The 22955-nt window shown below is 42.6% G+C and overlaps 1 protein-coding gene across 1 annotated transcript in view; it reads right to left on the bottom strand.

The window, feature by feature from the left end:
* Positions 1 to 22955, bottom strand: part of kank1a (KN motif and ankyrin repeat domains 1a) — a 350207-nt gene that overhangs the window by 53926 nt on the left and 273326 nt on the right. The window contains exon 3 of the mRNA XM_085984893.1: positions 4348 to 4461. Coding sequence (XP_085841019.1) covers positions 4348 to 4381 — 34 coding nt within the window. The 5' untranslated portion in view covers positions 4382 to 4461. The remainder of the gene's footprint in view (positions 1 to 4347; positions 4462 to 22955) is intronic.

Raw genomic sequence — 22955 nt, forward strand, 5'->3', positions numbered from 1 at the left:
CAAGACTGGTTCGACGAGAACGACCAGGAGATCCAGGAGCTAATAGGCCGCAAGCGCAAGGCATTCCTGATCTGGAAACAGCAACACAACTCGAGAGCAAGAAAGCAGCTCTACAGACGCCTGAAGGCCGAGGTCCAACAAAAAACTCGCGGCCTAAACAACAGATGGTGGGTGGAGCAAACACAGGAGATCCAGCAGCTAGCCGACAACCAGACGTGCGTGGATTCTTTAGTGCAGTCAAGACCACCTACGGCCCAAGCACCCAAGGTCCTACCCCACTGCGTGCCAAGAACGGAGTGGTACTCATCAAGGACAGAGAGGCAGTCAGTGCCCTCTGGAAGGAGCACTTTGAAGATCTCCTTAACCACGACTCTGTCTTTGACGCGAGTGTCCTCAACTCCATCCCGCAGCATGCTACCCGCCATCACCTCAGCACAACCCCAGCCCGGCATGAGGTTGTGAAGGCCATCTGACAACTGAAGAACAACAAGGCCTCAGGAGTAGATGGAATCACCGCCGAGGCGCTAAAATATGGCAGAGAAGCACTATTGCCACGAATACAGAAACTAATTTCTCTTATTTGGAAGGAGGAGAGTATGCCAGGGGATCTCAGAAACACCGTAATCGTGACCATCTTCAAGAAAGGTGACAAGTGCGATTGTGGTAATTTCAGAGGAGTCCCCCTGCTGTCTGCCACAGGGAAAGTCATCACAAGAATCCTCCTCAAATTGCCTTCTCCCAGTGGCTAAAGAGCTCCTCCCAGAGTCGCAATGCAGATTCCGCCCACTAAGGGGTACAATGGACATGATCTTCACCACGCGTCAACTACAAGAGAAATGCAGGGAACAGCACCAACCGCTGTACATCGCCTTCTTTGACCTCACGAAGGCCTTCGACACCATGAACCTTGATGGATTATGGAGTGTCCTCCTCAAATTCGGATGCCCTCAAAAGTTTGTCGTCGCCCTCCTGTATGCTTCAGAGACATGGACCATGTAAAGCAGGCACCTCAAAGCACTGGAGAGGTACCACCAATGCTGCCTCCGCAAGATCCTGAAAATTCATTAGCACGATAGGCGTACCAACGTCAGTGTTCTCACTCAGGCCAACATCCCCAGCATCGAAGCTTTGACCACGCTCAATCAGCTCCGATGGACGGGCCACATCGTCCGCATGCCCGATACAAGACTCCCAAAACAAGCGCTCTACTTGGAGCTCCGACACAGCAAGAGCGCCCCAGGTGGGCAGAGGAAACGCTTCAAGGACACCCTCAAAGCCTCCTTGAAAAAAGTGCAACATCCCCACCGACACCTGGGAATCCCTGGCCCAAGACCACACAACATGGAGGAGAAGCATCCGGGAAGACGCCGAACACCTCGCGTCTCTTCACCGGGAGCAAGCGGAAGCCAAGCAAAAACAACGGAATGTCAACCCAAGCATCCCACCCACCCGCCCCTTCAACCACCTTCTGCCCCACTTGTGACAGAGACTGTAGGTCCCGCACTGGACTCATCAGTCACCTGAGAACTCATTTTTAGCGTGGAAGCAAGTCATCCTCGGTTCCGAGGGACTGCCTGAGAGAGAAAAAGACTATGAAGCCAAATCTAATGACAGGAATTTTCCACCAACAGCTGTTCAAGATGAAGTAGGGCCACTTCCTTGGCATTCTGAAGTTGAACTCTCCTCCTTCAAAGATCGGCGAGTCAATAAAAGTCAAATTCCGTTTTATTACAAAATTCTGTTTTGGCCATCTTTTTTTTTACAACTGCACCCATTCACAATTAGAGTCACCTGTTTATATCGTGATTGAATAAGTGAAATTCAGTTTTAATTGCACAGTGTTCCTTGATCTTTACTAGTGTTTTGGAGGTTGAATTCCATGATTCTAACTGTTTTCCCATGAAAACGATATATCATTGGCCTCGCCCATCATTCCTCTTAACATTATCCATTGGTTCCACTGACGCTTGCTTATTCCATCTATTATTTCTACATCGGTTTCTCCCTTGGCCCGGATGGTGTAAATTTATTTTTGTGATGGCACAGGTTTGCACTCAAGTGGATTACACTTGCAGCAAGAGGAAGGTTGCATCATCACAATCCCGTACTACAATCTACTTTGAGAGACTAGAGAAACTGGAGCTCATATTATTACAGCAAAATTAAAATGAGATCCGATAGAGGTATTTAAAATTATGAGTAGTTTTGAAAAGATATAGGTTAAAAACTATTTTCACTGGTGAGTGAAATAATAACTAGAGGGCACAAATTTAAGATTTTCACCAAAAGAACAAAGGGAAAAGCTGGGAGATGTTGTAAAACAGTGGGTTGTTGCAACTTGGCATACCCTACCAGAAAGCAGAACCCATAATAGCTTTTAAATGAGAAGTGGATAAATATTTGAAAAAGGAAAATTCAAAAGGGTATGAGGAATTGGCAGGGAATGGTACTAAATGAATAGCTCGGAGAGCTGGCACAGGTGAAATGGGCCATATGGCCTCCTCGTGTGCTATAAAATTTTGATTCTATTTTAAACCCACTTTACAAAAAACAAATGCATATCCTCTGCGAAGGCAATTATACCTAGTTTCTGTTACACAATCTTGAGGTTTCAGTATTCCTTAAATCCAATTATTTTGCATTGAGATATCAGTTTTATAGTGACACCCACTACCACCTTTGTTGATTATTTTTCAATATTAAAACTTCTCCATACGTTGCTTCCTTCATCACTATTTGTCCTGCAGCTAAATTTCTTATATTATCTAATATTTTACAAAGAATAGAGATGGGAAAGTTATGTGGAAAGTAATTGTGTTTCATTAAGTAAATGATGTGCTCAGTTAAATTTGAGAGAAGTTACAAGAGTATTGCTAGTGAGAAAGCCAATAAATTATCTGCTTTTAAGACAAGTGTGAAAGGGTAATTTTTCCCCAATTCATCAATCATATTTTAAAAATATTTTAAATATATGACTCATGTCAGCAGCAATACCAATATGGTATGTGTGTGCGCATGTGATTGTGTAGGGAAGAGGGAGTAAATGCACTAAATCGAAATGTTTAAATGGCACAGAAGACTCTCAATTTATCAATCTCTCTCCACCCCAGTGATATTTTGAGTATTATATAGCTCAAAATCCAGAGAGCTCGAAAAGATTTTTTTTTTTTTTAAATTAGTTGTACCTCTGAATATTTCAACAATTTAAGTGGTCACAGCATGAGAATATCACACTCAACATTACATTTAACGAAAATCCGACAGATAACGGAACATTGAAGGAACAGTGTAAAAACTAATCTGCCGAGACTACTTTTCAGGAGTATGGATGGTGGCAGCAGATCCATGACACCGATCCATACAGGAGAGCGGAGAGGACAATGGTATGTGGAGATTAACCCTTTGTTGCTGCCAGAGTCACCGCTCGAGTTTGCCAAAGCCAGAGCTGGCCCTGGCAATGCAGTGAGTGACATCATCAATTGTGGCGTTCGGACCGTGATCATAACCACAGGGGTTGTGACTGGATGGCCAGTCTTTAAGTTGACTGCAATACCAAAAAGGTGTGTGGCTCGACCAAAACAATTGGACAGCGAACTACAGACCAGATATCGCAATAGAGGTGGGCTGATGACATGAAAGGCCACCTTGAAATTTTGCAACATTAACCAACACCTGGGACGAATGAATTGGCCAGCCACATGATGAACTGTACAGTGAAAACTGATTTCTTCCATTGCTTAAGTCAGACATTTAAAAATTCTAAATGCATCCACCGTTACAAACATCTTGAAGAACACAAGTATAAGCGCATGCATTTCAAAGGGATTGTGACAGTAATTTAGCTAAGCAGTGTCCAGGAAATGGTTGAGGCAGGGGACTGCTACACTAGCTATCAAATAAGGATGAAAAATGTGTGACAATTATGTTCTCTTTCAATTTCTGATTTTTGTAAAGTTATGCTTCTTTACAGCTTGGTGCATTCAAATCTGAACAAAATCCAATTGCACTTTCCAAAGGCAAGATCCATTAAACAATGCATCAGTTTTTCTACATGTTAGTTGCATGCTCATACAAATTAAATATAATTCTATTAAAGATAATGTACATTCATACTGCAGCATTAATTTCTGAGTTATCACCTTGATGAAATCACTTGCACATTTTATTGTCCTTGTAGAACATTCAATATAGTCATTTCAGTGGATGGAATAGGGTATCAATGCAAGATATTTAGCATCATTTGGAGGTGAAACCTTATTGGACCCATAAGTAATCTCATGCTATAGCTTTGATTTCATACAAAAGCAAATTTCTACAATACAGTATTGCAATAATATAATTGGTTACCTGGAACACTCCCATTAATCACAGTGTGAGCCATATCTGCATCTGTTTATTCATAAATCCACAAAGATATTAGTCATGCAACCACCATGCATCAAGTCCAGCCAGTCATGCAACCTGGAAAGGAAAAAGAAAACATGTCTGTCAAGTACACAATCACCAATTCATTCTTCAAGCAGTTCTGAGTTGGCGCAATTTAACTCCAATTATGTAATTTAGTAACCAGCCTAGCTTGTGTTTTACGTGCACGTACACAAATATTCACGGCAGCACAACAAAAGTCTTTGGGGGAAAAAAATGATTCAATTAGTAATTTTGTACAGAGTTCCAGAACCTCAAAAGTATCAGGATTAAACTGAAAACTCGGCAATAATTTTAAACAAGCCTCCCCAATAGCTCTGTGGATAAAGACATCACCCAGCGAGACCTATAAATAAAATAGGTGCTATGTTTGATCCCTGGTCTGCGCGCTGTTAGCAGATTTCAGCCAGGGTCCTGATCGCTACTGAGTGACCGAGCTGTAAAACATTTGTGGACCGAAATGGCCTCCTTCTGTGCTGTAGCTTTCTATGATCAACATAGAGTCTGCCAAAAGAAAATGGCTGATCAAATGGATGTTCAACTTCAGAAAATATTTTAAAATCTATTTGGTTATCTTAACCAAAAAACACCAATACAAACCCAGCTAAAACAAACATTAAACAATTCTTTAGTTGAAGTACTTAAGTCCTGAATATTTTCAAAGCATTGGTAGATGCAAGGTTTATGCAATTACTACAAAAAGACTGGGAAACAAACAGGACGTCAATATATTTATACTGCACAATAACAAATTCCCACACCATGCAACAAAATTAAAAGCTGCACAGGCTATTCTGTGGAACCACATATTATAAGCTTCACAAACAGAATTTCTTGCTAGTCACACTTCTCACAAATATTTCCGTGTCACACTTGAAGAAATAAAGAACCTCGCCAAGCTCTCAAAATCATAGAATCATAGAATGGTTATAATAGCACAGGAGGCCACCATTTGGCCCATCAAATCAGTGTCGGCTCTCTGCAAGAGCACTTCAGCTAGTCCCACTCCTCCGCCCTTTCCCCATAGCCCTGCAATTTTTTTTCCTTCAGGTACTTATCTAATTCCCTTTTGAAAGCCACAATTGAATCTACCTCCACCACCCTTTCAGGTAGTACATTCCAGATCCTAACCAGTCGCTGAGTAAAAAAGTTTTTCCTCATGTCATCTTTGCTTCTTCTGCCAATCATCTTAAATCTGTGTCCTCTGGTTCTCGACCATTCCGCCAATGGGAACAGTATCTCTCTATCTACTCTGTCTAGACCCCTCATGATTTTGAACATCTCTATCAAATCTCCTCAACCTTCTCTGCTCTAAGGAGAACAACCCCAGCTTCTCCAATCTATCCACATAACTGAAGTCCCTCATCCCTGGAACCATTCTTGTAAATCTTTTCTGCACAGCCTCTAAGGCCTTCAAATACTGGAGTTAGAAAGACTGTAGGCTCTAGGTTGACCCCTGTATGATCTCAGTGTTTTCTTAACAGCAATTACACTTTGTAGCCTTAAATCAAAGTTGAAAACCTGCACACCTGTGGGAGTGCACCAGAAGGGCCACAAATTAGGCTGGGACCTATTGAGGGTGGAGCTCCTATTCACCCCAAACAAGACCATCAATGTAGGAGTTCCTGTGCCCACAGACCGAAAGAGCACTCGAAGAGTACACCAGATGAGACCAGGCATACCAGGCCAGCTAGCGAGAGTTATGGGTCTCACCTGGGTAGATTTGCCCGGGATGCAGCCTGGAGTCCGAAGACCTCAAAAGTCTGAATTATTTTGGCTCCCTTAGGGCTGAACAACAACATCATTTTAGTTTCCGGTACAGAACCTCACCTGTCCCATACGTTCACCTGCCAGGGGCATTTAAATGAGGTGACTGCCTCCTGACATGGAAATTGAAGCCGAGTGGGTGGCCGGTGGGGGGGGGCGGACTGTCCCCTCCCTGATGAAGTTTTCAGCCCCAACGTTGGTCCTTTAAAAACCTCCGACGCGCAGTGAGCACTGAATGGAAAATTTGCTTATAGACTAAAAATATGAAAACTACTTACAGGGGTACTTGGAATTCAGAGTAGCTACTGACAAAGTCTTCTAGTTCTAAATTTCAGCAGTCAGCACACATTGCCAGACTGGATACAAACATACCAGGTAATTCTTCAGGACGCTGAATGTCTGTCAGATTAATTCTGATTTCCAAATACATATTTTCCCAATGTCTATTCTATTTTATTAGTTTTTGTTTTAAAACCAAATGATTTATCCAGAAGAGTCAGGCATAGTTCTCTAGAGATTAATTTTTTTGAAACAAAAAAAAAACAATGGGGGAAAAATTCAGTATCGCCCCGTTTGGGGCATCATTATCGGCCGTGCGCAAAGTTTAGCGCCTGGCGCTAATTATCGCCTCCGACAGCAAACTTGGCTTTTATCGTCCCTGGAGGTGATTGGAGCGCTAAATCAGTCGCTTCACACTTGTCTTAAGGCGCAAAGGCCGAGGAGCGACGCGCTACCTCAGAGCGCTGGCGAAGCAAGGAAGGGCAAATCAAAATAAACCTGCAAAGTGCTGCTCAGTATTCAAAACTCCTTCACACAGCACTGAATCTCTCCAGAAGTCTCTCTCTCTCTCAGAATGCGTGGTGAAAAAATGTCACCGACAAAAAAAGGCAGGAAGCGGTCGCCTTTAAATAGGGCTCCCCTAGTCCCTTTCTGACAGCATAACGCTCCCCTGAACCTGTCGTTGCTAGCGGCAGGCGGTAAGGGAGGGGGCGCCACTCAATATCCGGTCTGGGGCGTTGTGCGCTCGACTGACGTCACGATCTGCCGGCGCAGGAGATCGTGGTGGTAGTGTTTAGCGCCGCCGCAAAATGTCTAGTTAATTTTGCGAGCAGTGCAAACATCGCCGCACCCGGCCTCAAGTTGCTTTGCGCCCCAATTGGCGCCCTCTTAAGGCGCTAACGGGAGGCGCAAACAACTGAATTTTCCCCCCAATGTTCACAAAGCAGTCTTTTTTTTTTTTTTTAAACTCCAATTTCAAAACTTCCAGTCCAGTTGTTTTGACTAATTAAAATGAAGTTCTACCAATAACTGCTCTTCTTAAAAAAGAGTTCCAGCATGAATTCTCAATAATCTGTTAGTAGAGATATTTTACAGAAGTCAAAGTCTGTGTCATGAACAGTGATCTGTACTGCATGCCAACTGCAGTTTTAGAATTACCAATCATATTATTTTGCTTTTGTCAAATTACAATCAATAAATACTCTGGATTTTCTAGGTCTATTTATTGATGAGGTTAATAATTTACAGGTTAAATATGTAGTTATCAAAATTCACTTTTTTTCTGTTCAGGCTTCATCACTGCTTTCAGTCTTGACAAACTGAGCCCTGCTGAAAATACTCAAACCTCAGTACAGGAAACTTTTGTTTATCCGGAGGTTGGATGGCCGGAAACCTCGATCTAACGGCAGAAATCAGCAGCCGTTTTGTTAGGTTTTTCTTCTTTTTTTTTCTTCTCCTAGCATTTTTTTTTAAATAAACAGTCAGTCTCTGGAAAGCCTCTCTGAAGCTGTTGCTAAGCTACAGAGACGCTTCCAAGGTACGGGCCGACTGTTTACAAGCTGTTGCTAAGCAACAGTGTTTGTTGTCAGATACGGAGATGAAAACCTCCGTATCCTTCAACATTAGCGCTGGTCCGTCCGGAAGTTTTCATAGATCGGCATCACGCCGGTCCCGTCGGTGCCGGATATTGCGAAGTTTCCTGTACAACGTTTCAAAGCAAGGGTCAGCAGGGTTGCATAATGAAATGTTAGAATACTGACACTCTAATGCAACTGCTGTTATCAATGAAGGATAAAAGTATTTACAGGGTGTACACAATTGATACCACCATTACACTTAAGAAAACCACTTCTGTATAAATTACATTGAGATGACCTCAGGACTAGATGATCAGGAGTCAAAAAGTCACCTTTATGGGTAAAACTAAACTAAACACAAAATTCTGCACTCAACAAAAATGTAAATTACCTTTCAACTCTGCATTCCAAGGGGTAACACCACAGACTCTGCAAGATGGGGGCAAATTCCATTTACTGATAATCAAATGGAATTTGTTCCATCATGATATTGTACAGGTTTTTTCTTGATCTGCAAGAGATCACAATCAGCCTGAAGTATAACAAATGCACGGTTTTCTAATGGGGATCAGAAAGTCTTCGCTCCATGCAGCTTTCTCTACTGTGTTTCATAAATTCAGACTAAATTGATCTACATCCAGATTCAACAGTGACCACTCAAATTCATTACATTTGTTTCGGACCTTGTACATCACCATCTTCCGTTTCAGTTTAACAGACAAAGCTAGAGCAGCCAGGGACAACACACTACCCAACCTTCACTCCTTCTCTGTCTGAGCAAGCACCTGGCCTCGACTTTGCACTTCCCTATGGTGGCACAACGGAAATTAAAAACTCATGTTGCAACAAATGTGTTCTCGCTTTCACCCAGTCAGATAACTTTTTTAAAACATATTACACACACCGAGATGGAAGGAAGAAAAGCTCACAGGTTTAGCTGGTTACATATAGAACAGTAAGTGAAGGACAGCTTGGCACGAGAAATAAAAATTAAATCAGAATTCACAAAAACAAAGCTTAAGTGGTTTATCATCACATCATTTTTTTTTTTTTTATTCGTTCAGAGTGTGGGCTTCTAGCAAGGCCAGAATTTATTGCCCATTCCGACTTGGCCTCGAGAAGTTGGTGGTGAGCCGCCTTCTTGAACCTTTACAGTCTGTGTGGTGAAGGTACTCCCACAGTGCTGTTAGGCAGGGAGTTCCAGGATTTTGACCCAGCGACAATGAAGGAACGGCAATATATTTCCAAGTCATGATGATGTGTGACTTGGAAGGTAACTTGGAGGTGGTGGTGTTCCCATGCGCCTGCTGCCCTTGTCCTTCTAGGTGGCAGAGGTCGCATGTTTGGGAGGTGCTGTCAAAGAAGCCTTGGCGAGTTGCTGCAATGTATCTTGTAGATGGTACACACTGCAGCCACGGTACGCTGGTGGTGGAGGGAGTGAATGTTGAAGGTGGTGGATGAGGTGCCAATCAAGCAGGCTGCTTTGTCCTGGATGGTGTCGAACTTTGAGTGTTGTTGGAGCTGCACTCATCCAGGCAAGTGGAGAGTATATCACACTCCTGACTTGTGCCTTGTAGATGGTGGAATGGCTTTGGGTAGTCAGGAGGTGAGTCACTCGCCACAGAATATCCAGCCTCTGACCTGCTTTTTTCCCAGGCCTCATATACAGAAACTGCTAAAAATGCACTATAACTAAAAGACAAAGCATTACCTATCCCTTACATGATCAAAATGTCGGCTGCCTTTGTGAAGGCAGCCCGAATCTATTCTTAGTTGGGTTCTCAAGGAAACACTGCTTCCAGTCAGTTTAAAAGTAATCACAATTCACCAGATGTTGTTTATAAATAAGTTGCAGCAGGATCTTTCTTACTGTAAGCACTACTACATGAATACTAAATATTCAATGCTGCTTAGCCAATGTAACAAAGTCAAAAATCTCAAATGAAATTATACTTTCTACCTTGCAGCTCAGCCACGGCCAAGCAGATACAACACACTTGCAACCAATACTTCAGAAGGTCTTAGTCTCAAATCTGTGGCAAAAGTGGTGTAAATTAAGTACTATGACTGCTATGCTACCAGGTTGCATTGACCAGTTTTACAGTAGTTGTCATAAAGCCGAGACCAGAATATTAAATTTCTTACTTTTGCAATATGCCAAAAAAAATTCAGGTTTTGATTTTTCAGTAGTAACCGCATTGGATTTCAGTAAAACAATAAAATGCTGTATATCAATACGAATACACGGATAACTTGACTTTGATCACATCCCAACTCCTGGAAAGGCATATGAAATTAAATATGCTTCATAATTTAATAGAGAAAAAAGGAGTTTTGTATATGCCAGAAATTGGCTGTGCGAAGCTACTCCCTGAAATTGGGGCAAGTTAACATGTACTCTAAAGCCAAATAACAGATGTAACACAAAATTGGTTTTGTGGAACCTTCTAAAAATCTACTATATGCCTATGGCAATGTTAGCAGAATGCAACATACCTAAATCAGCTTAAATAAAGCAACAATACCAAGTTGTTCATTTTGTACTTGACAATTACCAACATGATTAAAACAGGTTATCTGGTCATTTATTTAATTGCCGTTTATGGGATCTTCCTGTGCGCAAATTGGCTGCCGTGTTTCCATACATTACAACAGTGACTGCACTTGATTGACTGTGAAGTGCTTTGGGACACTGAGGTAATAAGAGGTGCTATATAAATTCAAGTTCTTTCTTCCATCTTACTACACAAACACTAATGGCTGGCCAAACTCAAATAAAGCATCACAATTGTCAATTGTAAAGTGCTACACGAAGCAACAAAAGCAAGCCATAAATAGTCCATGAACCGTTTGCAAAAAATTGAGGGTGAATCTGTGGAACATCAATTAACACATCAAAAAGAATGAAATGGTTAACAATTACTTTAACACCTGCAGATTGACTATATTTGTCAATTCCGACTATCCGAATCAATAAAGTGACATTCATAAACATTAGCACAATTTTTTCCCCATCAAAGAAATTTGGCTCTGTGCATGTAGAGTAACCATTCGAAACAGTCTTCAAATAGTGCCTAGATTTTATAAGACAATTCCTCCCATGAATTTAGCCAAAATGTAAATTTACAAACTTTCACAAACCCACTTAATAGTCAGAAACAAACTGCTAATGGAATGCCGGCCTTCATATCTAAATGACTAGAATACAAAGGGGTAGAAATTATGCGACAGCTGTACAAAGCTCTGGTTAGACCACACCTGGAGTACTGTGAGCAGTTCTGGGCACCACACCGTAGGAAGGATATATTGGCCTTGGAGGGAGTGCAGCGTAGGTTTACCAGAATGATACCTGCACTTCAAGGGTTAATTTACGAGAGATTACACAAATTAGGGTTTCATTCCCTAGAATTTAGAGCGTTAAGGGGTGATTTGATCGAAGTTTTCAAGATATTAAGGGAAACAGATAGGATAGAGAGAGAAACTATTTCCACTGGTTGGGGTATCCAGGACTAGGGGGCACAGTCTAAAAATTAGAGCTAGCCCTTTCAGGAGGGAAATTAGGAAACACTTCTACACACAAAGGGTGGTACAAGTTTGGAACTCTCTTCCGCAAACAGCAATTGATGCTGGTGCAATTGTTAATTTTAAATTGGAGATTGATAGATTTTTGTTAATCAAAGGTATTAAGGGATATGGGCCAAAGGCGGGATATGGAGTTAGGTCGCAGATCAGCCATGATCTCATTGAATGGTGGAACAGGCTCGAGGGGCTAAATGACCTACTCCTGTTCCTATGTTTTTTTTTGTTTGCCAATTTCTCCCCCATGACCTGGACATTCTGCTGGGAAATCGTTCCATAGCACCTCTGGCACCTCATTCAAGTGGCTGTGACTTAGCTGGGAAACTTGCCAATAAACACCAGCAGGCAATTCGACAATGGAGAGCATCACAGTCAAGTTCTCACGTGATGTCTACACATATGCACTGGATAGTGAGCAGGAATCCTGGCCAGTTTTCTCTCAGTTGTTTATCCAAATTACAACAGTGATTACACTTCAAAAGTACTCCATTGGATGTGAAGCGCTTTAGGATGTCGAGATTGTGAAAGGTGCTATATAAATGCAAGTTATTTCTTCTTTTAGCAGCTCTAGTGCTGTTCTGACAGAGATTAACAAACCGAACATAAAATCAAATATTCTACCTGGGAGCTTGCTGGATAATTCACCTCAAAACATTTGTGGATTTTTAAAAAATAAAACATCTTATATAGAAATAATTTAATTTGAGACCCTTATGTGAATGCCATTGGCACACATCATTTTGATGACAAGCTGTGAACTGCACAAAAGGAAGTTCAGAGTTTGTAAATTTCATTGAGTCACAGTGAGGGAAAGACAGTTGTTTCTGTACTTATAAAAAGAAATGCTAACTGACCTTTTCCATGGCATCAGGAAGGTGGGTGGATTAAAAAATTGTAAGCAGGCAGGAAGCTATCTTGCCAATCTTTTTCAAGTGATACATTTTTGGCAACAGACAACAAGCTCCTTGCTGACATCCAACAGGAGCCAGAAATAATGCACAACTGCAAAGACAGTTTATGGGAACTGTAAAGATATTTATACAGCAGCCCTGCGACATCACAAAGATGTCACAAAAAGGTTTATCTCTGCCATCTTAATGCTCTTCTTGGCTACTCCGGAACGTAACAAGGTGACTGAAGTTTAAAACAAACCTCCATTTGTGTTGTACATCTGCATGTGCAATGTATTAATGCTCACAAGCTGCCATTACAACATGGAGAAAATAATTTTATTTGACAAATACAGGTGCAAAATTTCAGGTTAATTTGGACTCCAGGCTCAACTCTGGAGGGACAGGAATTCAAACCACTGTCAGCAGAGTTAACTTGAAGTCCACAACTGGGCATGGAACCTGTGCAGGGAGACAGAGGAAAGGGAAGCAAGGATAGAAGCAAAAGACAGGAAGGAGAAAAGCAAACGTGGCAATCAGAGAAATCAAGGGTGTAAATCAAACATGGCCACAGTAAATAATAATTCTAAAAGGACTAAGTGTTAAAAAAACCAAGCCTGAAGGCTTTGTGTCTTAATGCGAGGAGCATTCATAATAAGGTGGTTGAATTAGTTGTGCAAATAGATGTAAACAGATAGGATATAATTGGGATTACGGAGACATGGCTCCAGGGTGACCAAGGCTGGGAATTCAACATCCAGGGGTATTCAATATTCAGGAAGGACAGGCAAAAAGGAAAAGGAGGTGGGGTAGCATTGCTGGTTAAAGAGGAGATTAACACAATAGTAAGGAAGGATATTAGCTCTGATGATGTGGAATCTGTATGGGTTGAGCTGAGAAATACCAAGGGGCAGAAAACGTTAGTGGGAGTTGTATACAGACCCCCAAACAGTAATGCTGAGGTTGGGGATGGCATTAAACAGGAAGTTGGAGATGCGTGCAATAAGGGCACAGCAGTTATCATGGGTGACTTTAATCTACATATAGATTGGGCTAACCAAATTAGTAACAATACTGTGGAGGAGGAATTCCTAGAGTATATACACGGGATGGTTTCCTGGACCAATATGTCGAGGAACCAACTAGAGATCAGGCCATCTTAGACTGGGTATTATGTATTGAGAAAGGGTTAATTAGCAATGTTGTTGTGCGAGGCCCCTTGGGGAGGAGCGATCATAATATGATCGAATTCTTCATTAAGATGGAGAGTGAAGTAGTTGACTCAAAGACTAGGATCCTGAATTTAAATAAAGGAAACTACGATGGTATGAGGCATGAGTTGGCTAGGATGGATTGGGGAAAGTTACTTAAAGGGTTGACGGTGGCTAGGCAATGGCAAACATTTAAAAATCGCATGGATGAACTACAGAATTTGTTCAACCCTGTCTGGCATAAAAATAAAAACAAAAAAGGTGACTCAACCGTGGCTAACAAGGGAAATTAGGGATGGCATAAGATCCAAGGAGAGGACATATAAATTGTTCAGAAAAAGCAGCAAACCTGAGGAATCGGAGCAGTTTAGGATTCAGCAAAGGAGGACAAAGGGATTAATTAAGAGGGGGAAAATAGAGTATGAGAGTAAGCTTGCAGGCAACATAAAAACTGACTGTAAAAGCTTCGATAAATATGTGAAGAGAAAAAGATTGGTGAAGTCAAGCGTAGGTCCCTTGCAGTCAGAATCAGGGGCATTTATAATGGGGAACAAAGAAATAGCTACAATTAAATACATACCTTGGTTCTGTCTTCACAAAGGAGGACACAAATAACCTCCCAGAGATGTCGGGGAACATAGGATCTAATGAGAGGGAGGAAGTGAATGAAATCAGTATTTGTAGGGAAATGGTGTTAGGGAAATTGACGGGATTGAAGACCGAAAAATCCCCAGGGAGTGATAATCTACATCCTAGGGTACTTAAGGAAGTAGCCCTAGAAATAGTAGATGCATTGCTGGTCATCTTCCAAAATTCTATAGACTCTGGAACAGTTGCCATGGATTGGAGGATAGCTAATGTAACCCCACTATTTAAAAAAGGTGGTAGAGAGAAAATGGGGAATTATAGACCGGTAAGCCTGACATCGGTAGTGGGGAAAATGCTAGAGTCCATTATAAAACATGTAATAGCAGAGCACTTGGAAAACAGTGACAGGATCGGACAAAGTCAACAAGGATTTACAAAAGGTAAATCATGCTTGACTAATCTACTGGAATTTTTTGAGGATGTAACTGGTAGAATAGATAAGGAGAACCAGTAGATGTGGTGTATTTGGATTTTCAGAAGGCTTTCGATAAGATCCCGCATAAGAGATTAGCGTGTAAAGTTAAAGCACATGGGATTGGGGGTAAGGTACTGACTTGGATAGAGAACAGGTTGGCAGACAGGAAGCAAAGAGTTGGAATAAACGGGTCTTTTGCTGAGTGGCAGGCAGTGACTAGTGGGGTACCACAGGGATCGGTGCTAGGACCCCAGCTATTCACTATATATTAATGATCTAGACGAGGGAACTAGATGTAATATCTCCAAGTTTGCAGACGACACAAAGCTGGGTGGGCGTGTGTGCTGTGAGGTGGATGCAGAGAAACTCCAGTATGATTTGGACAGGTTGGGTGATTATACTGCATTTGCCATGCATCTGCCCAATGTGGATAAATGCAAGGTTATCCACTTCGGTGGCAAAAACAGGAAGACAGATTATTATCTGAACGGCAATAGATTGGGAAAAGGGGAAGTGCACCGAGACTTGGGTGTCCTTGAGCACCAGTCGCTGAAGGTAAGCATGCAGGTGCAGCAGGTGGTTAAGAAGTCAAATGGTATGTTGGCCTTCATAGCGAGGGGATTCGAGTACAGGAGCAAGGATGTCTTGCTGCAGTTGTACAGGGCCTTGGTGAGACCACACCTTGAGGATTGTGTGCAGTTTTGGTCGCCTTATCTGAGGAAGGATGTTCTTGCCATGGAGGGAGTGCAGCGAAGATTCACCAGACTGATACCTGGGATGGCAGGAATGACGTATGAGGAGAGATTGGGTCAATTGGGCTTATACTCGCTGGAGTTTAGAAGAATGAGAGGGGATCTCATTGAAACTTATAAAATTCTAACAGGACTAGACAGACTAGATGCAGGAACGATGTTCCCGATGGCCGGGGAGTCCAGAACCAGGGGTCACAGTCTAAAGATAAGGGGTAAGCCATTTAGGACAGAGATGGAGGAGGAATTTCTTCACAGAGAGAGTGGCGAACCTGTGGAATTCTCTACCACAGAAGGCAGTAGAGGCCAATTCATTAAATATATTCAAGAAGGAGTTAGATATATTTCTTAGGGCTAAAGGGATCAAGGGATATGGGGAGAAGGCAGGGACAGGGTGATGTAATAAAACTCACTACGCACTTGGTTTGAGTATAAAGCAAGGCTTTAATTAACTTGTTTCAGAACATGGCGGTCTAGTTGTACTTCACTAGTTCCTGTCTTACAAAATGTCCCTGGACAAGCTGGGCCCACGCCCGAGTATTTATACTCCCTGGACGGCGCCGCCAGCTGGCCATCCAGTGTTATTTCATGAGTAGTTTCTTTATGATGATGAGATTTAGAACACAGGTGTTATGTCTTCTAGCGCTCGTAGTGCTGTGTAAAGACGACTCTGGACTCGGTAGTTTGTAATTATAACTACTGTTTTATTTGTGTTGTAATGGCTGCCTGCCGCATGGTGCAGGGTGATATTTTCAAGTGCTGTGCGGCGCCTGCGTACTACTTTCCCAGCATCGTAGTGCTGCTACACTTGATTTGAGTGTTAGTACAATTGTACAATGTAGTCCCAACATAACTATGTAACAACAGGGTACTGAACTTGGATGATCAGCCATGATCTCATTGAATGGCGGAGCAGGCTCGAGGGGCCGAATGGCCTACTCCTGCTCCTATCTTCAATGTTTCTATGTTCTGTTAGCATTTTAGAAGTTTCAATGAGATCCCCTCTCATTCTTCTAAACTCTAACGAATACAAGCCCAATTTACCCAATCTCTCTTTATACGTCATTCCTGCCATCCCAGGTATCAGTCTGGTGAATCTTTGCTGCACTCCCTCCATGGCAAGAACATCCTTCCTCCGCTAAGGCGACCAAAACTGCACACAATACTCAAGGTGTGGTCTCACCAAGGCCCTGTACAACTGCAGCAAGACATCCTTGTTCCTGTACTCAAACCCTCTCGCTACGAAGGCCAACATGCCATTTGCCTTCTTAACTGCCTGCTGCACCTGCATGCTTACCTTCAGCGACTGGTGCACAAGGACACCCAGGTCTCGTTTCACTTCCCCTTCTCCCAATCTATTGCCATTCAAGTAATAATCTGCCTTCCTGTTTTTGCCACCGAAGTGGATAACCTCGCATTTATCCACATTACACTGCATCTGCCCAATCACCCAACCTGTCCAAATCATACTGGAGTTTCTCGGCATCCTCCTCACAGCACACACGCCCACCCAGCTTTGTGTCGTCTGCAAACTTGGAGGTATTACATCCAGTTCCCTCGTCTAGATCATTCATATGTATTGTGAATAGCTGGGGTCCTAGGACCGATCCCTTCGGTACCCCACTAGTCACTGCCTGCCACTCGGAAAAAGACCCGTTTATTCCAACTCTTTGCTTCCTGTCTGCCAACCAGTTCTCTATCCAAGTCAGTACCTTGCTTCCAATCCCATGTGCCTTAACTTTACACGCTAATCTCTTATGCGGGACCTTATCGAAAGCCTTTTGAAATTCCAAATACACCAGATCCACTGGTTCTCCCTTATCTATTTTACCACTTACATCCTTAAAAAATTCCAGTAGATTAGTCAAGCACGATTTACCTTTTGTAAATCCATGTTGACTTTGTCCGATCCTGTCACTGTTTTCCAAGTGCTCTGCTATTACATCTTTTATAATGAACTCTAGCAGTTTCCCCACTACCGAAGTCAGGCTTACCGGTCTATAATTCCCCGTTTTCTCTCTACCACCTTTTTTGAATAGTGGGGTAGATGCTAGAAGGATGTTCCCGATGGCGGGGGGAGTCAAGAACCAGGGCTCACAGTCTAAGGATAAGGGGTAAGCCATATAGGACTGAGATGAGGAGGAATTTCTTCACCCAGAGAGTGGTGAACCTGTGGAATTCTCTACCACAGAAGGCAGTTGAGGCCAATTCATTAAATATATTCAAGAAGGAGTTAGATATATTTCTTAAGGCTAAAGGGATCAAGGGATATGGGGAGAAAGCAGGGACAGGGTACTGAATTTGGATGATCAGCCATGATCTCATTAAATGGTGGAACAGGCTCGAGGGGCCGAATGGCCTACTCCTGCTCCTAGCTTCTATGTTTCTATGTTTACTATAATTAGTGTTGAGAATAAATTACTGCAGTAACATTTTGTAGATGATTACTATACAATGACAATGAAAAACAAGATGTGTGTATATCCAAGAGGATGGTGGTGGTAAGACAAAATCTGCAAGCAAGATAGTGCTAGAACGTGAATAAACAGTTTGCAATTCAGGATTTACTGGAGACACAGAATTCACAACATTGGGCTACACAATCCGCATAACTCATGTCTGAGAATGATATGGTGCAATTATGATACAGATCAGCAATGATCTAATTGAATGGTGGAACAGGCTCGAGGGGCTGAATGGCCTACTCCTGTTCCTATGTAACTCATTATGCATTCATAATCTGTTGCTCACAATTAACTTATCCACTTTTTAAGGTTTGGCATTTAATTTAAAGAGCAAGACTAAACATATGCACGCACACAGTTGCATACTATATTTTCAGGGTGGATGTTACTTCAAGTTGAATCCACTAACCTTTTACAATTATTGGGTGGAAACATTGCTATTGGCAGGATGGGAGTTCCATGGCTCAGTTCCAGGCTTCTAGTACAAAGTAAACACGCCCCCGAAAAAACCTCAGCAAAGCTTTTCATTTAACAAGGCACACCCTATGATCAACAGGAATGTGTTTTGCTGCCCTGGCGACTCAAACATAAAAGAAAGACTTGCATTTATATAGTGCCTTTCATGACCGCCAAACGCCCCAAGGCGCTTTACAGCCAATTAAGTACATTTTTTTGACAGGTAGTCACAGTTGTAATGTAGGAAACGTGGCAGGAATTTGCGCACAGCAAGCTCCCACAAACAATGTGATGACGACCAGATAATCGGTTTTAGTGATGTTGATTGAGGGATAAATATTGGCCAAGACACCAGTGATAACTCCCCTGCTCTTCTTCAAAATAGTGCCACCGGGGAGAGCATTGCATCCGAAAGGCGGCACCTCCAACAGTGCAGCACTCCCGCAGTACTGCACTGGAGTAACATCTTTTAACATCCGCTGTTAACAGTACATGCTGTACAGACCGATTCCATATTCTTGCTCTGAAGAACTACTAAATTTAAATCAGTACGATTTACAGAAAATAGTTTACAACGAACATTTATTTGCAACTTAGTGTTACACCATTGGATCACGACCACCGGACGTCCCAAAGCGCTTTACAGCCAATGAAGGACTTTTGAAGTGTAGTCACTGTTGTAATGCAGGAAACGCAGCAGCCAATTTACGCACAGCAAGCTCCCACAATTACATTTCAATACAAGATAATCAGATTCTTACTTCTTTGGAAAGAACATGCATTTATATAGCACCTTCCACAGCCTCACAATGTCCACAAGAGCTTCACAGCCAGTGAAGTACTTTTGAAGTGCAGTCACTGTTGTAATGTAGGGAAACACCGCAGTCAATTTGCACACAGCAATGTCACAAAAATAGCAACATGATTAATAATCAGAAACTCCTTTAGTGATGGTGGTTGAGGGATAACTATTGGCCTCAACTCGAGGAGAATTCCTCTGCTCTTCTTCGAACCTTGTCTTGGAATCTTTTACATCCCTGAGAGCGCAGAAAGGGGCTCGGCTTAACGTCTCTTCTGAAATATGGCACCTCTGACAGTGCAGCGCTCACTCACTCAGTACCACATTCAAGTGAAGTGCCAGCCTAAATTATGTGCTCAAGTCTCTGGAATGGGACTTGCGACTCTGGACCATCTAACTCAAAGACATGAGTGCCATCAATGCACCAAGGTAGACACCTAATCTGCATAGATTTTTGATCTCAATTTACTCTCACTTGTTTCCAGAGCAGCAGGCTCTCGGGCTATCAGGTATTTTCTTTTCTTTACCAATGCGACTTGTGTGGAGAAGCAATCGGAAATACTATGCTAGAAACCCTAATTCCCTTTTGATCCCAGTGCAGCTAAGCATCTTAGTCTTATGTTGGTATGTAGGAGACAACTCTAACTATTTTTAAAGAAATTCACTGTCACTTCTCTTCCAGGAATATCTACCCTGGAAGATGTTCTGCTCCTCTCTTGGATGTGATTTCCATTTGTCTCTTTTTCCCTATTCACCTTCTTGCTATCTCTATCATTTTTGTTCCTGTATTTGCCAAAACCACTTTCACAACCATATCTCTCAACTCAGCACCCATCTCCAGCTCCAATTCATTCTGCGTGGATTGCAGCTCAAATTTCATCCTTCCGGTTTTAGATCCACCCATGATCACCAATACCACCATGATCGTCAGCATTCCTCTAACCACTAAGCAGGCTCTTGCCACTTTATGATATCCACCCTCTTCATCCTGCGCCACTACATACGTACTTTCAACCACTCACTTTATTCCAGAGTTGTCCCGGTCCTCTGTTCTAATTCATCCTTCATCTCATCCTTGCTTTAACAAATAAAACTTCCTCCTTTCAGGTGGCAAGAACTGCAAGCTTCAACAACTCTTGGATACCAGCCTTTCTCCCACTCTTGTAAGGTTCGAAAATTTCTGCACAACCCCAGAACAAGTCATTTTAAAGTGATTTTTGGAACATCACAGAAGAAATCTGTAAAAAGGACAACAGTGCGGTTGGGCCAAACAGGATTTCAAAGAGTTTAATTTAAGGAAGAGATTTTTGGACTGGTTTCAGAGTTATTGGGCAAAAAGGATTTAAATCAAAATCCCAGGAAGATTTGGCTGGTTTAAAAAGACATGTTCAGACTTGTAGGAATAGGCTGCGACAGGAATGTGGCCATGATGTGGAGAAATGTATGTGGAGATGCCGATGTTGGACTGGGGTGGACAAATGTGAGAAGTCGCACAACACCAGGTTATAGTCCAACAGCTTTATTTGAAATTACAAGCTTTCGGAGCGCTGCTCCTTCGTCACTTCACCTGACGAAGGAGCAGCGCTCCGAAAGCTTGTGATTTCAAATAAAGCTGTTGGACTATAACCTGGTGTTGTGCGACTTCTCACAGGAATGTGGGATTGACCTCTGCAGAGGAACAGTGTGTATTCGAAAGTAGCCAGACTGTCTGGGAGGAAAAATAAATGAAACTCAGCCCCTATCCGATTTATTGATTGAATGCAAATTCCCAATGAAAACCCCAGCCTCACCTAAAGCCCATTAAAATCCATGCATAAAAGAACCTGCACAGAATTTGAAGGCCTTACAGGAAATCTAAGATTAAAAGACTGACATTCAAAACCACTTCACACCTTCTTCAACTACTCAGGAAGTTATCCCGAAACCAGTTAACTAAATGGGACCAATCAAATGGCTTTTAATGAGCCAGCCAAAAATCTAACAAGATTAGTAGGTTTTGTTTTAGTATAAGCTAAAGACCTGTCTACACAAGGCGGCAGTTTGTTCGATGAGTTCGATCAGTACAGTTCAGGCAGAGAATTGAAACTGCAGTCAGTGAATTGAAGTCAGCAGTACAGTTCGGACTGACACAGAAAAAGGCACAGCTCATTCGAAAGACATCAGCCTCGGGACAACAGGAGGAGAATGGAAGGAATCGCGGCAACCAAGGGCCCAGGAAACAAACAACCAACAATATTACCAACAACTAGGTAATACTGGGCCACCGCGACCAACAAGAAACCAACCTGGAAGAAACCGAAGATCTGAAAGTTTTTCCTACTCTACAAACTATTCCTGCGTTTGGTGAGCATTTCCTGGTCCTCTGGAATTCAACCTAGTTAGTGTAGTGGGATTGGGAGGGTGAGGTATTTTTGTCTATTGTCATTCTCCCTCGCATGTTCCGAAGTGTTCCTCCTTTTAGAGTGATAAGATTTATTGTGTTGTGTATATTTTCTTGTCTCAAATAAAATCCAAGTTCTTTTCACCAATTCAGTTGTCTGTTGCAATTTCATTACAACCCCCAAATAAGTCCAGGTCTAGAACCAAGGGACTGGGAGCGATTCGAACCGCTCAAAGGAGTCAGAGGTGAAGCTGACACACACACCACCCCCTACACACTCTCTATCACTTCATTTTATTCAAAACCAATGTCTCCTTAAAATCTCACCTCTTGCGTATGTTCACAATGCGGAGCTCTTTAGCCACCTTCTCTTATGTACCTTCTTTGGTCAGCCTTGTCGATCCACCTTACCCCTCACCCTTGCCTCCAATGCTCGATCTTTTTATTGAGAACTGCCAGTATGATATGGGCGGTCAGTTTTTCCACTCTACTCACTCACTCTAATCTATCTCACTCTGAACTTGCAATGCTTCATCACAGCTTCCAATCTCAAGATTATCAAACCCCTGACAAACAATATTGCAGAAAGACCCCTACCTCACCGTGGCTAAACGTTGACTATTCTGACAACTCCTATTTCCCCTGGACCATGATCCAACTATTACACACCAAACCATAATTTCCCAGACTGTTAATGACCTTATTGCCGCAGGAGGTTTTCCCCCTATGGTCTCCAATCAGTTCCAAAACCCCATACAGCACTTAGCTACCGCCTCTCCAAAGATCCACAAATGGGACTGTACTGGTAGACCAATCATTTCAGCCTGTTCCTGTCTCACCAACCTTATTTTTTGTTGCATCAACTCTGCTTTCCAAGTCCCTACCAATCTACATTCATGACTCTTCTGACACCCTCACCACTTTTAACACAGGTTTTAAGGTCCTAACCATCTGATCTTCACCATGGACGCACAGTCCATCTACACTTTCATCCTTCACCAGTAGGGCCCTCCGCTTTTTCCTCAAAACAGCTGCCTAACCAATCCTTATCCATTACCACCCTCCACTAACCGGATGAACTTATCACAATGAACATTTCCTTCAACGCCACTAGACAGCACGGTGGCATAGTGGTTAGCACTGTTGCCGCACAGCGCCAGGGACCCGGGTTCAAATCCGGCCTCGGGTGACCGTCTGTGTGGAGTTTGCATATTCTCCCCGTGTTTGCGTGGCTTTACTCCGGGTGCTCCGGTTTCCTCCCACAGTCCAAAAATGTGCGGGTTAGGTGGATTGGCCATGATAAAAATTGGCCCTT

This window comes from Somniosus microcephalus, chromosome 1, assembly GCF_052327205.1.
Source record: "Somniosus microcephalus isolate GS21.2 chromosome 1, FLI_Smic_1.0, whole genome shotgun sequence".
Taxonomy (NCBI): Eukaryota; Metazoa; Chordata; class Chondrichthyes; order Squaliformes; family Somniosidae; genus Somniosus; species Somniosus microcephalus.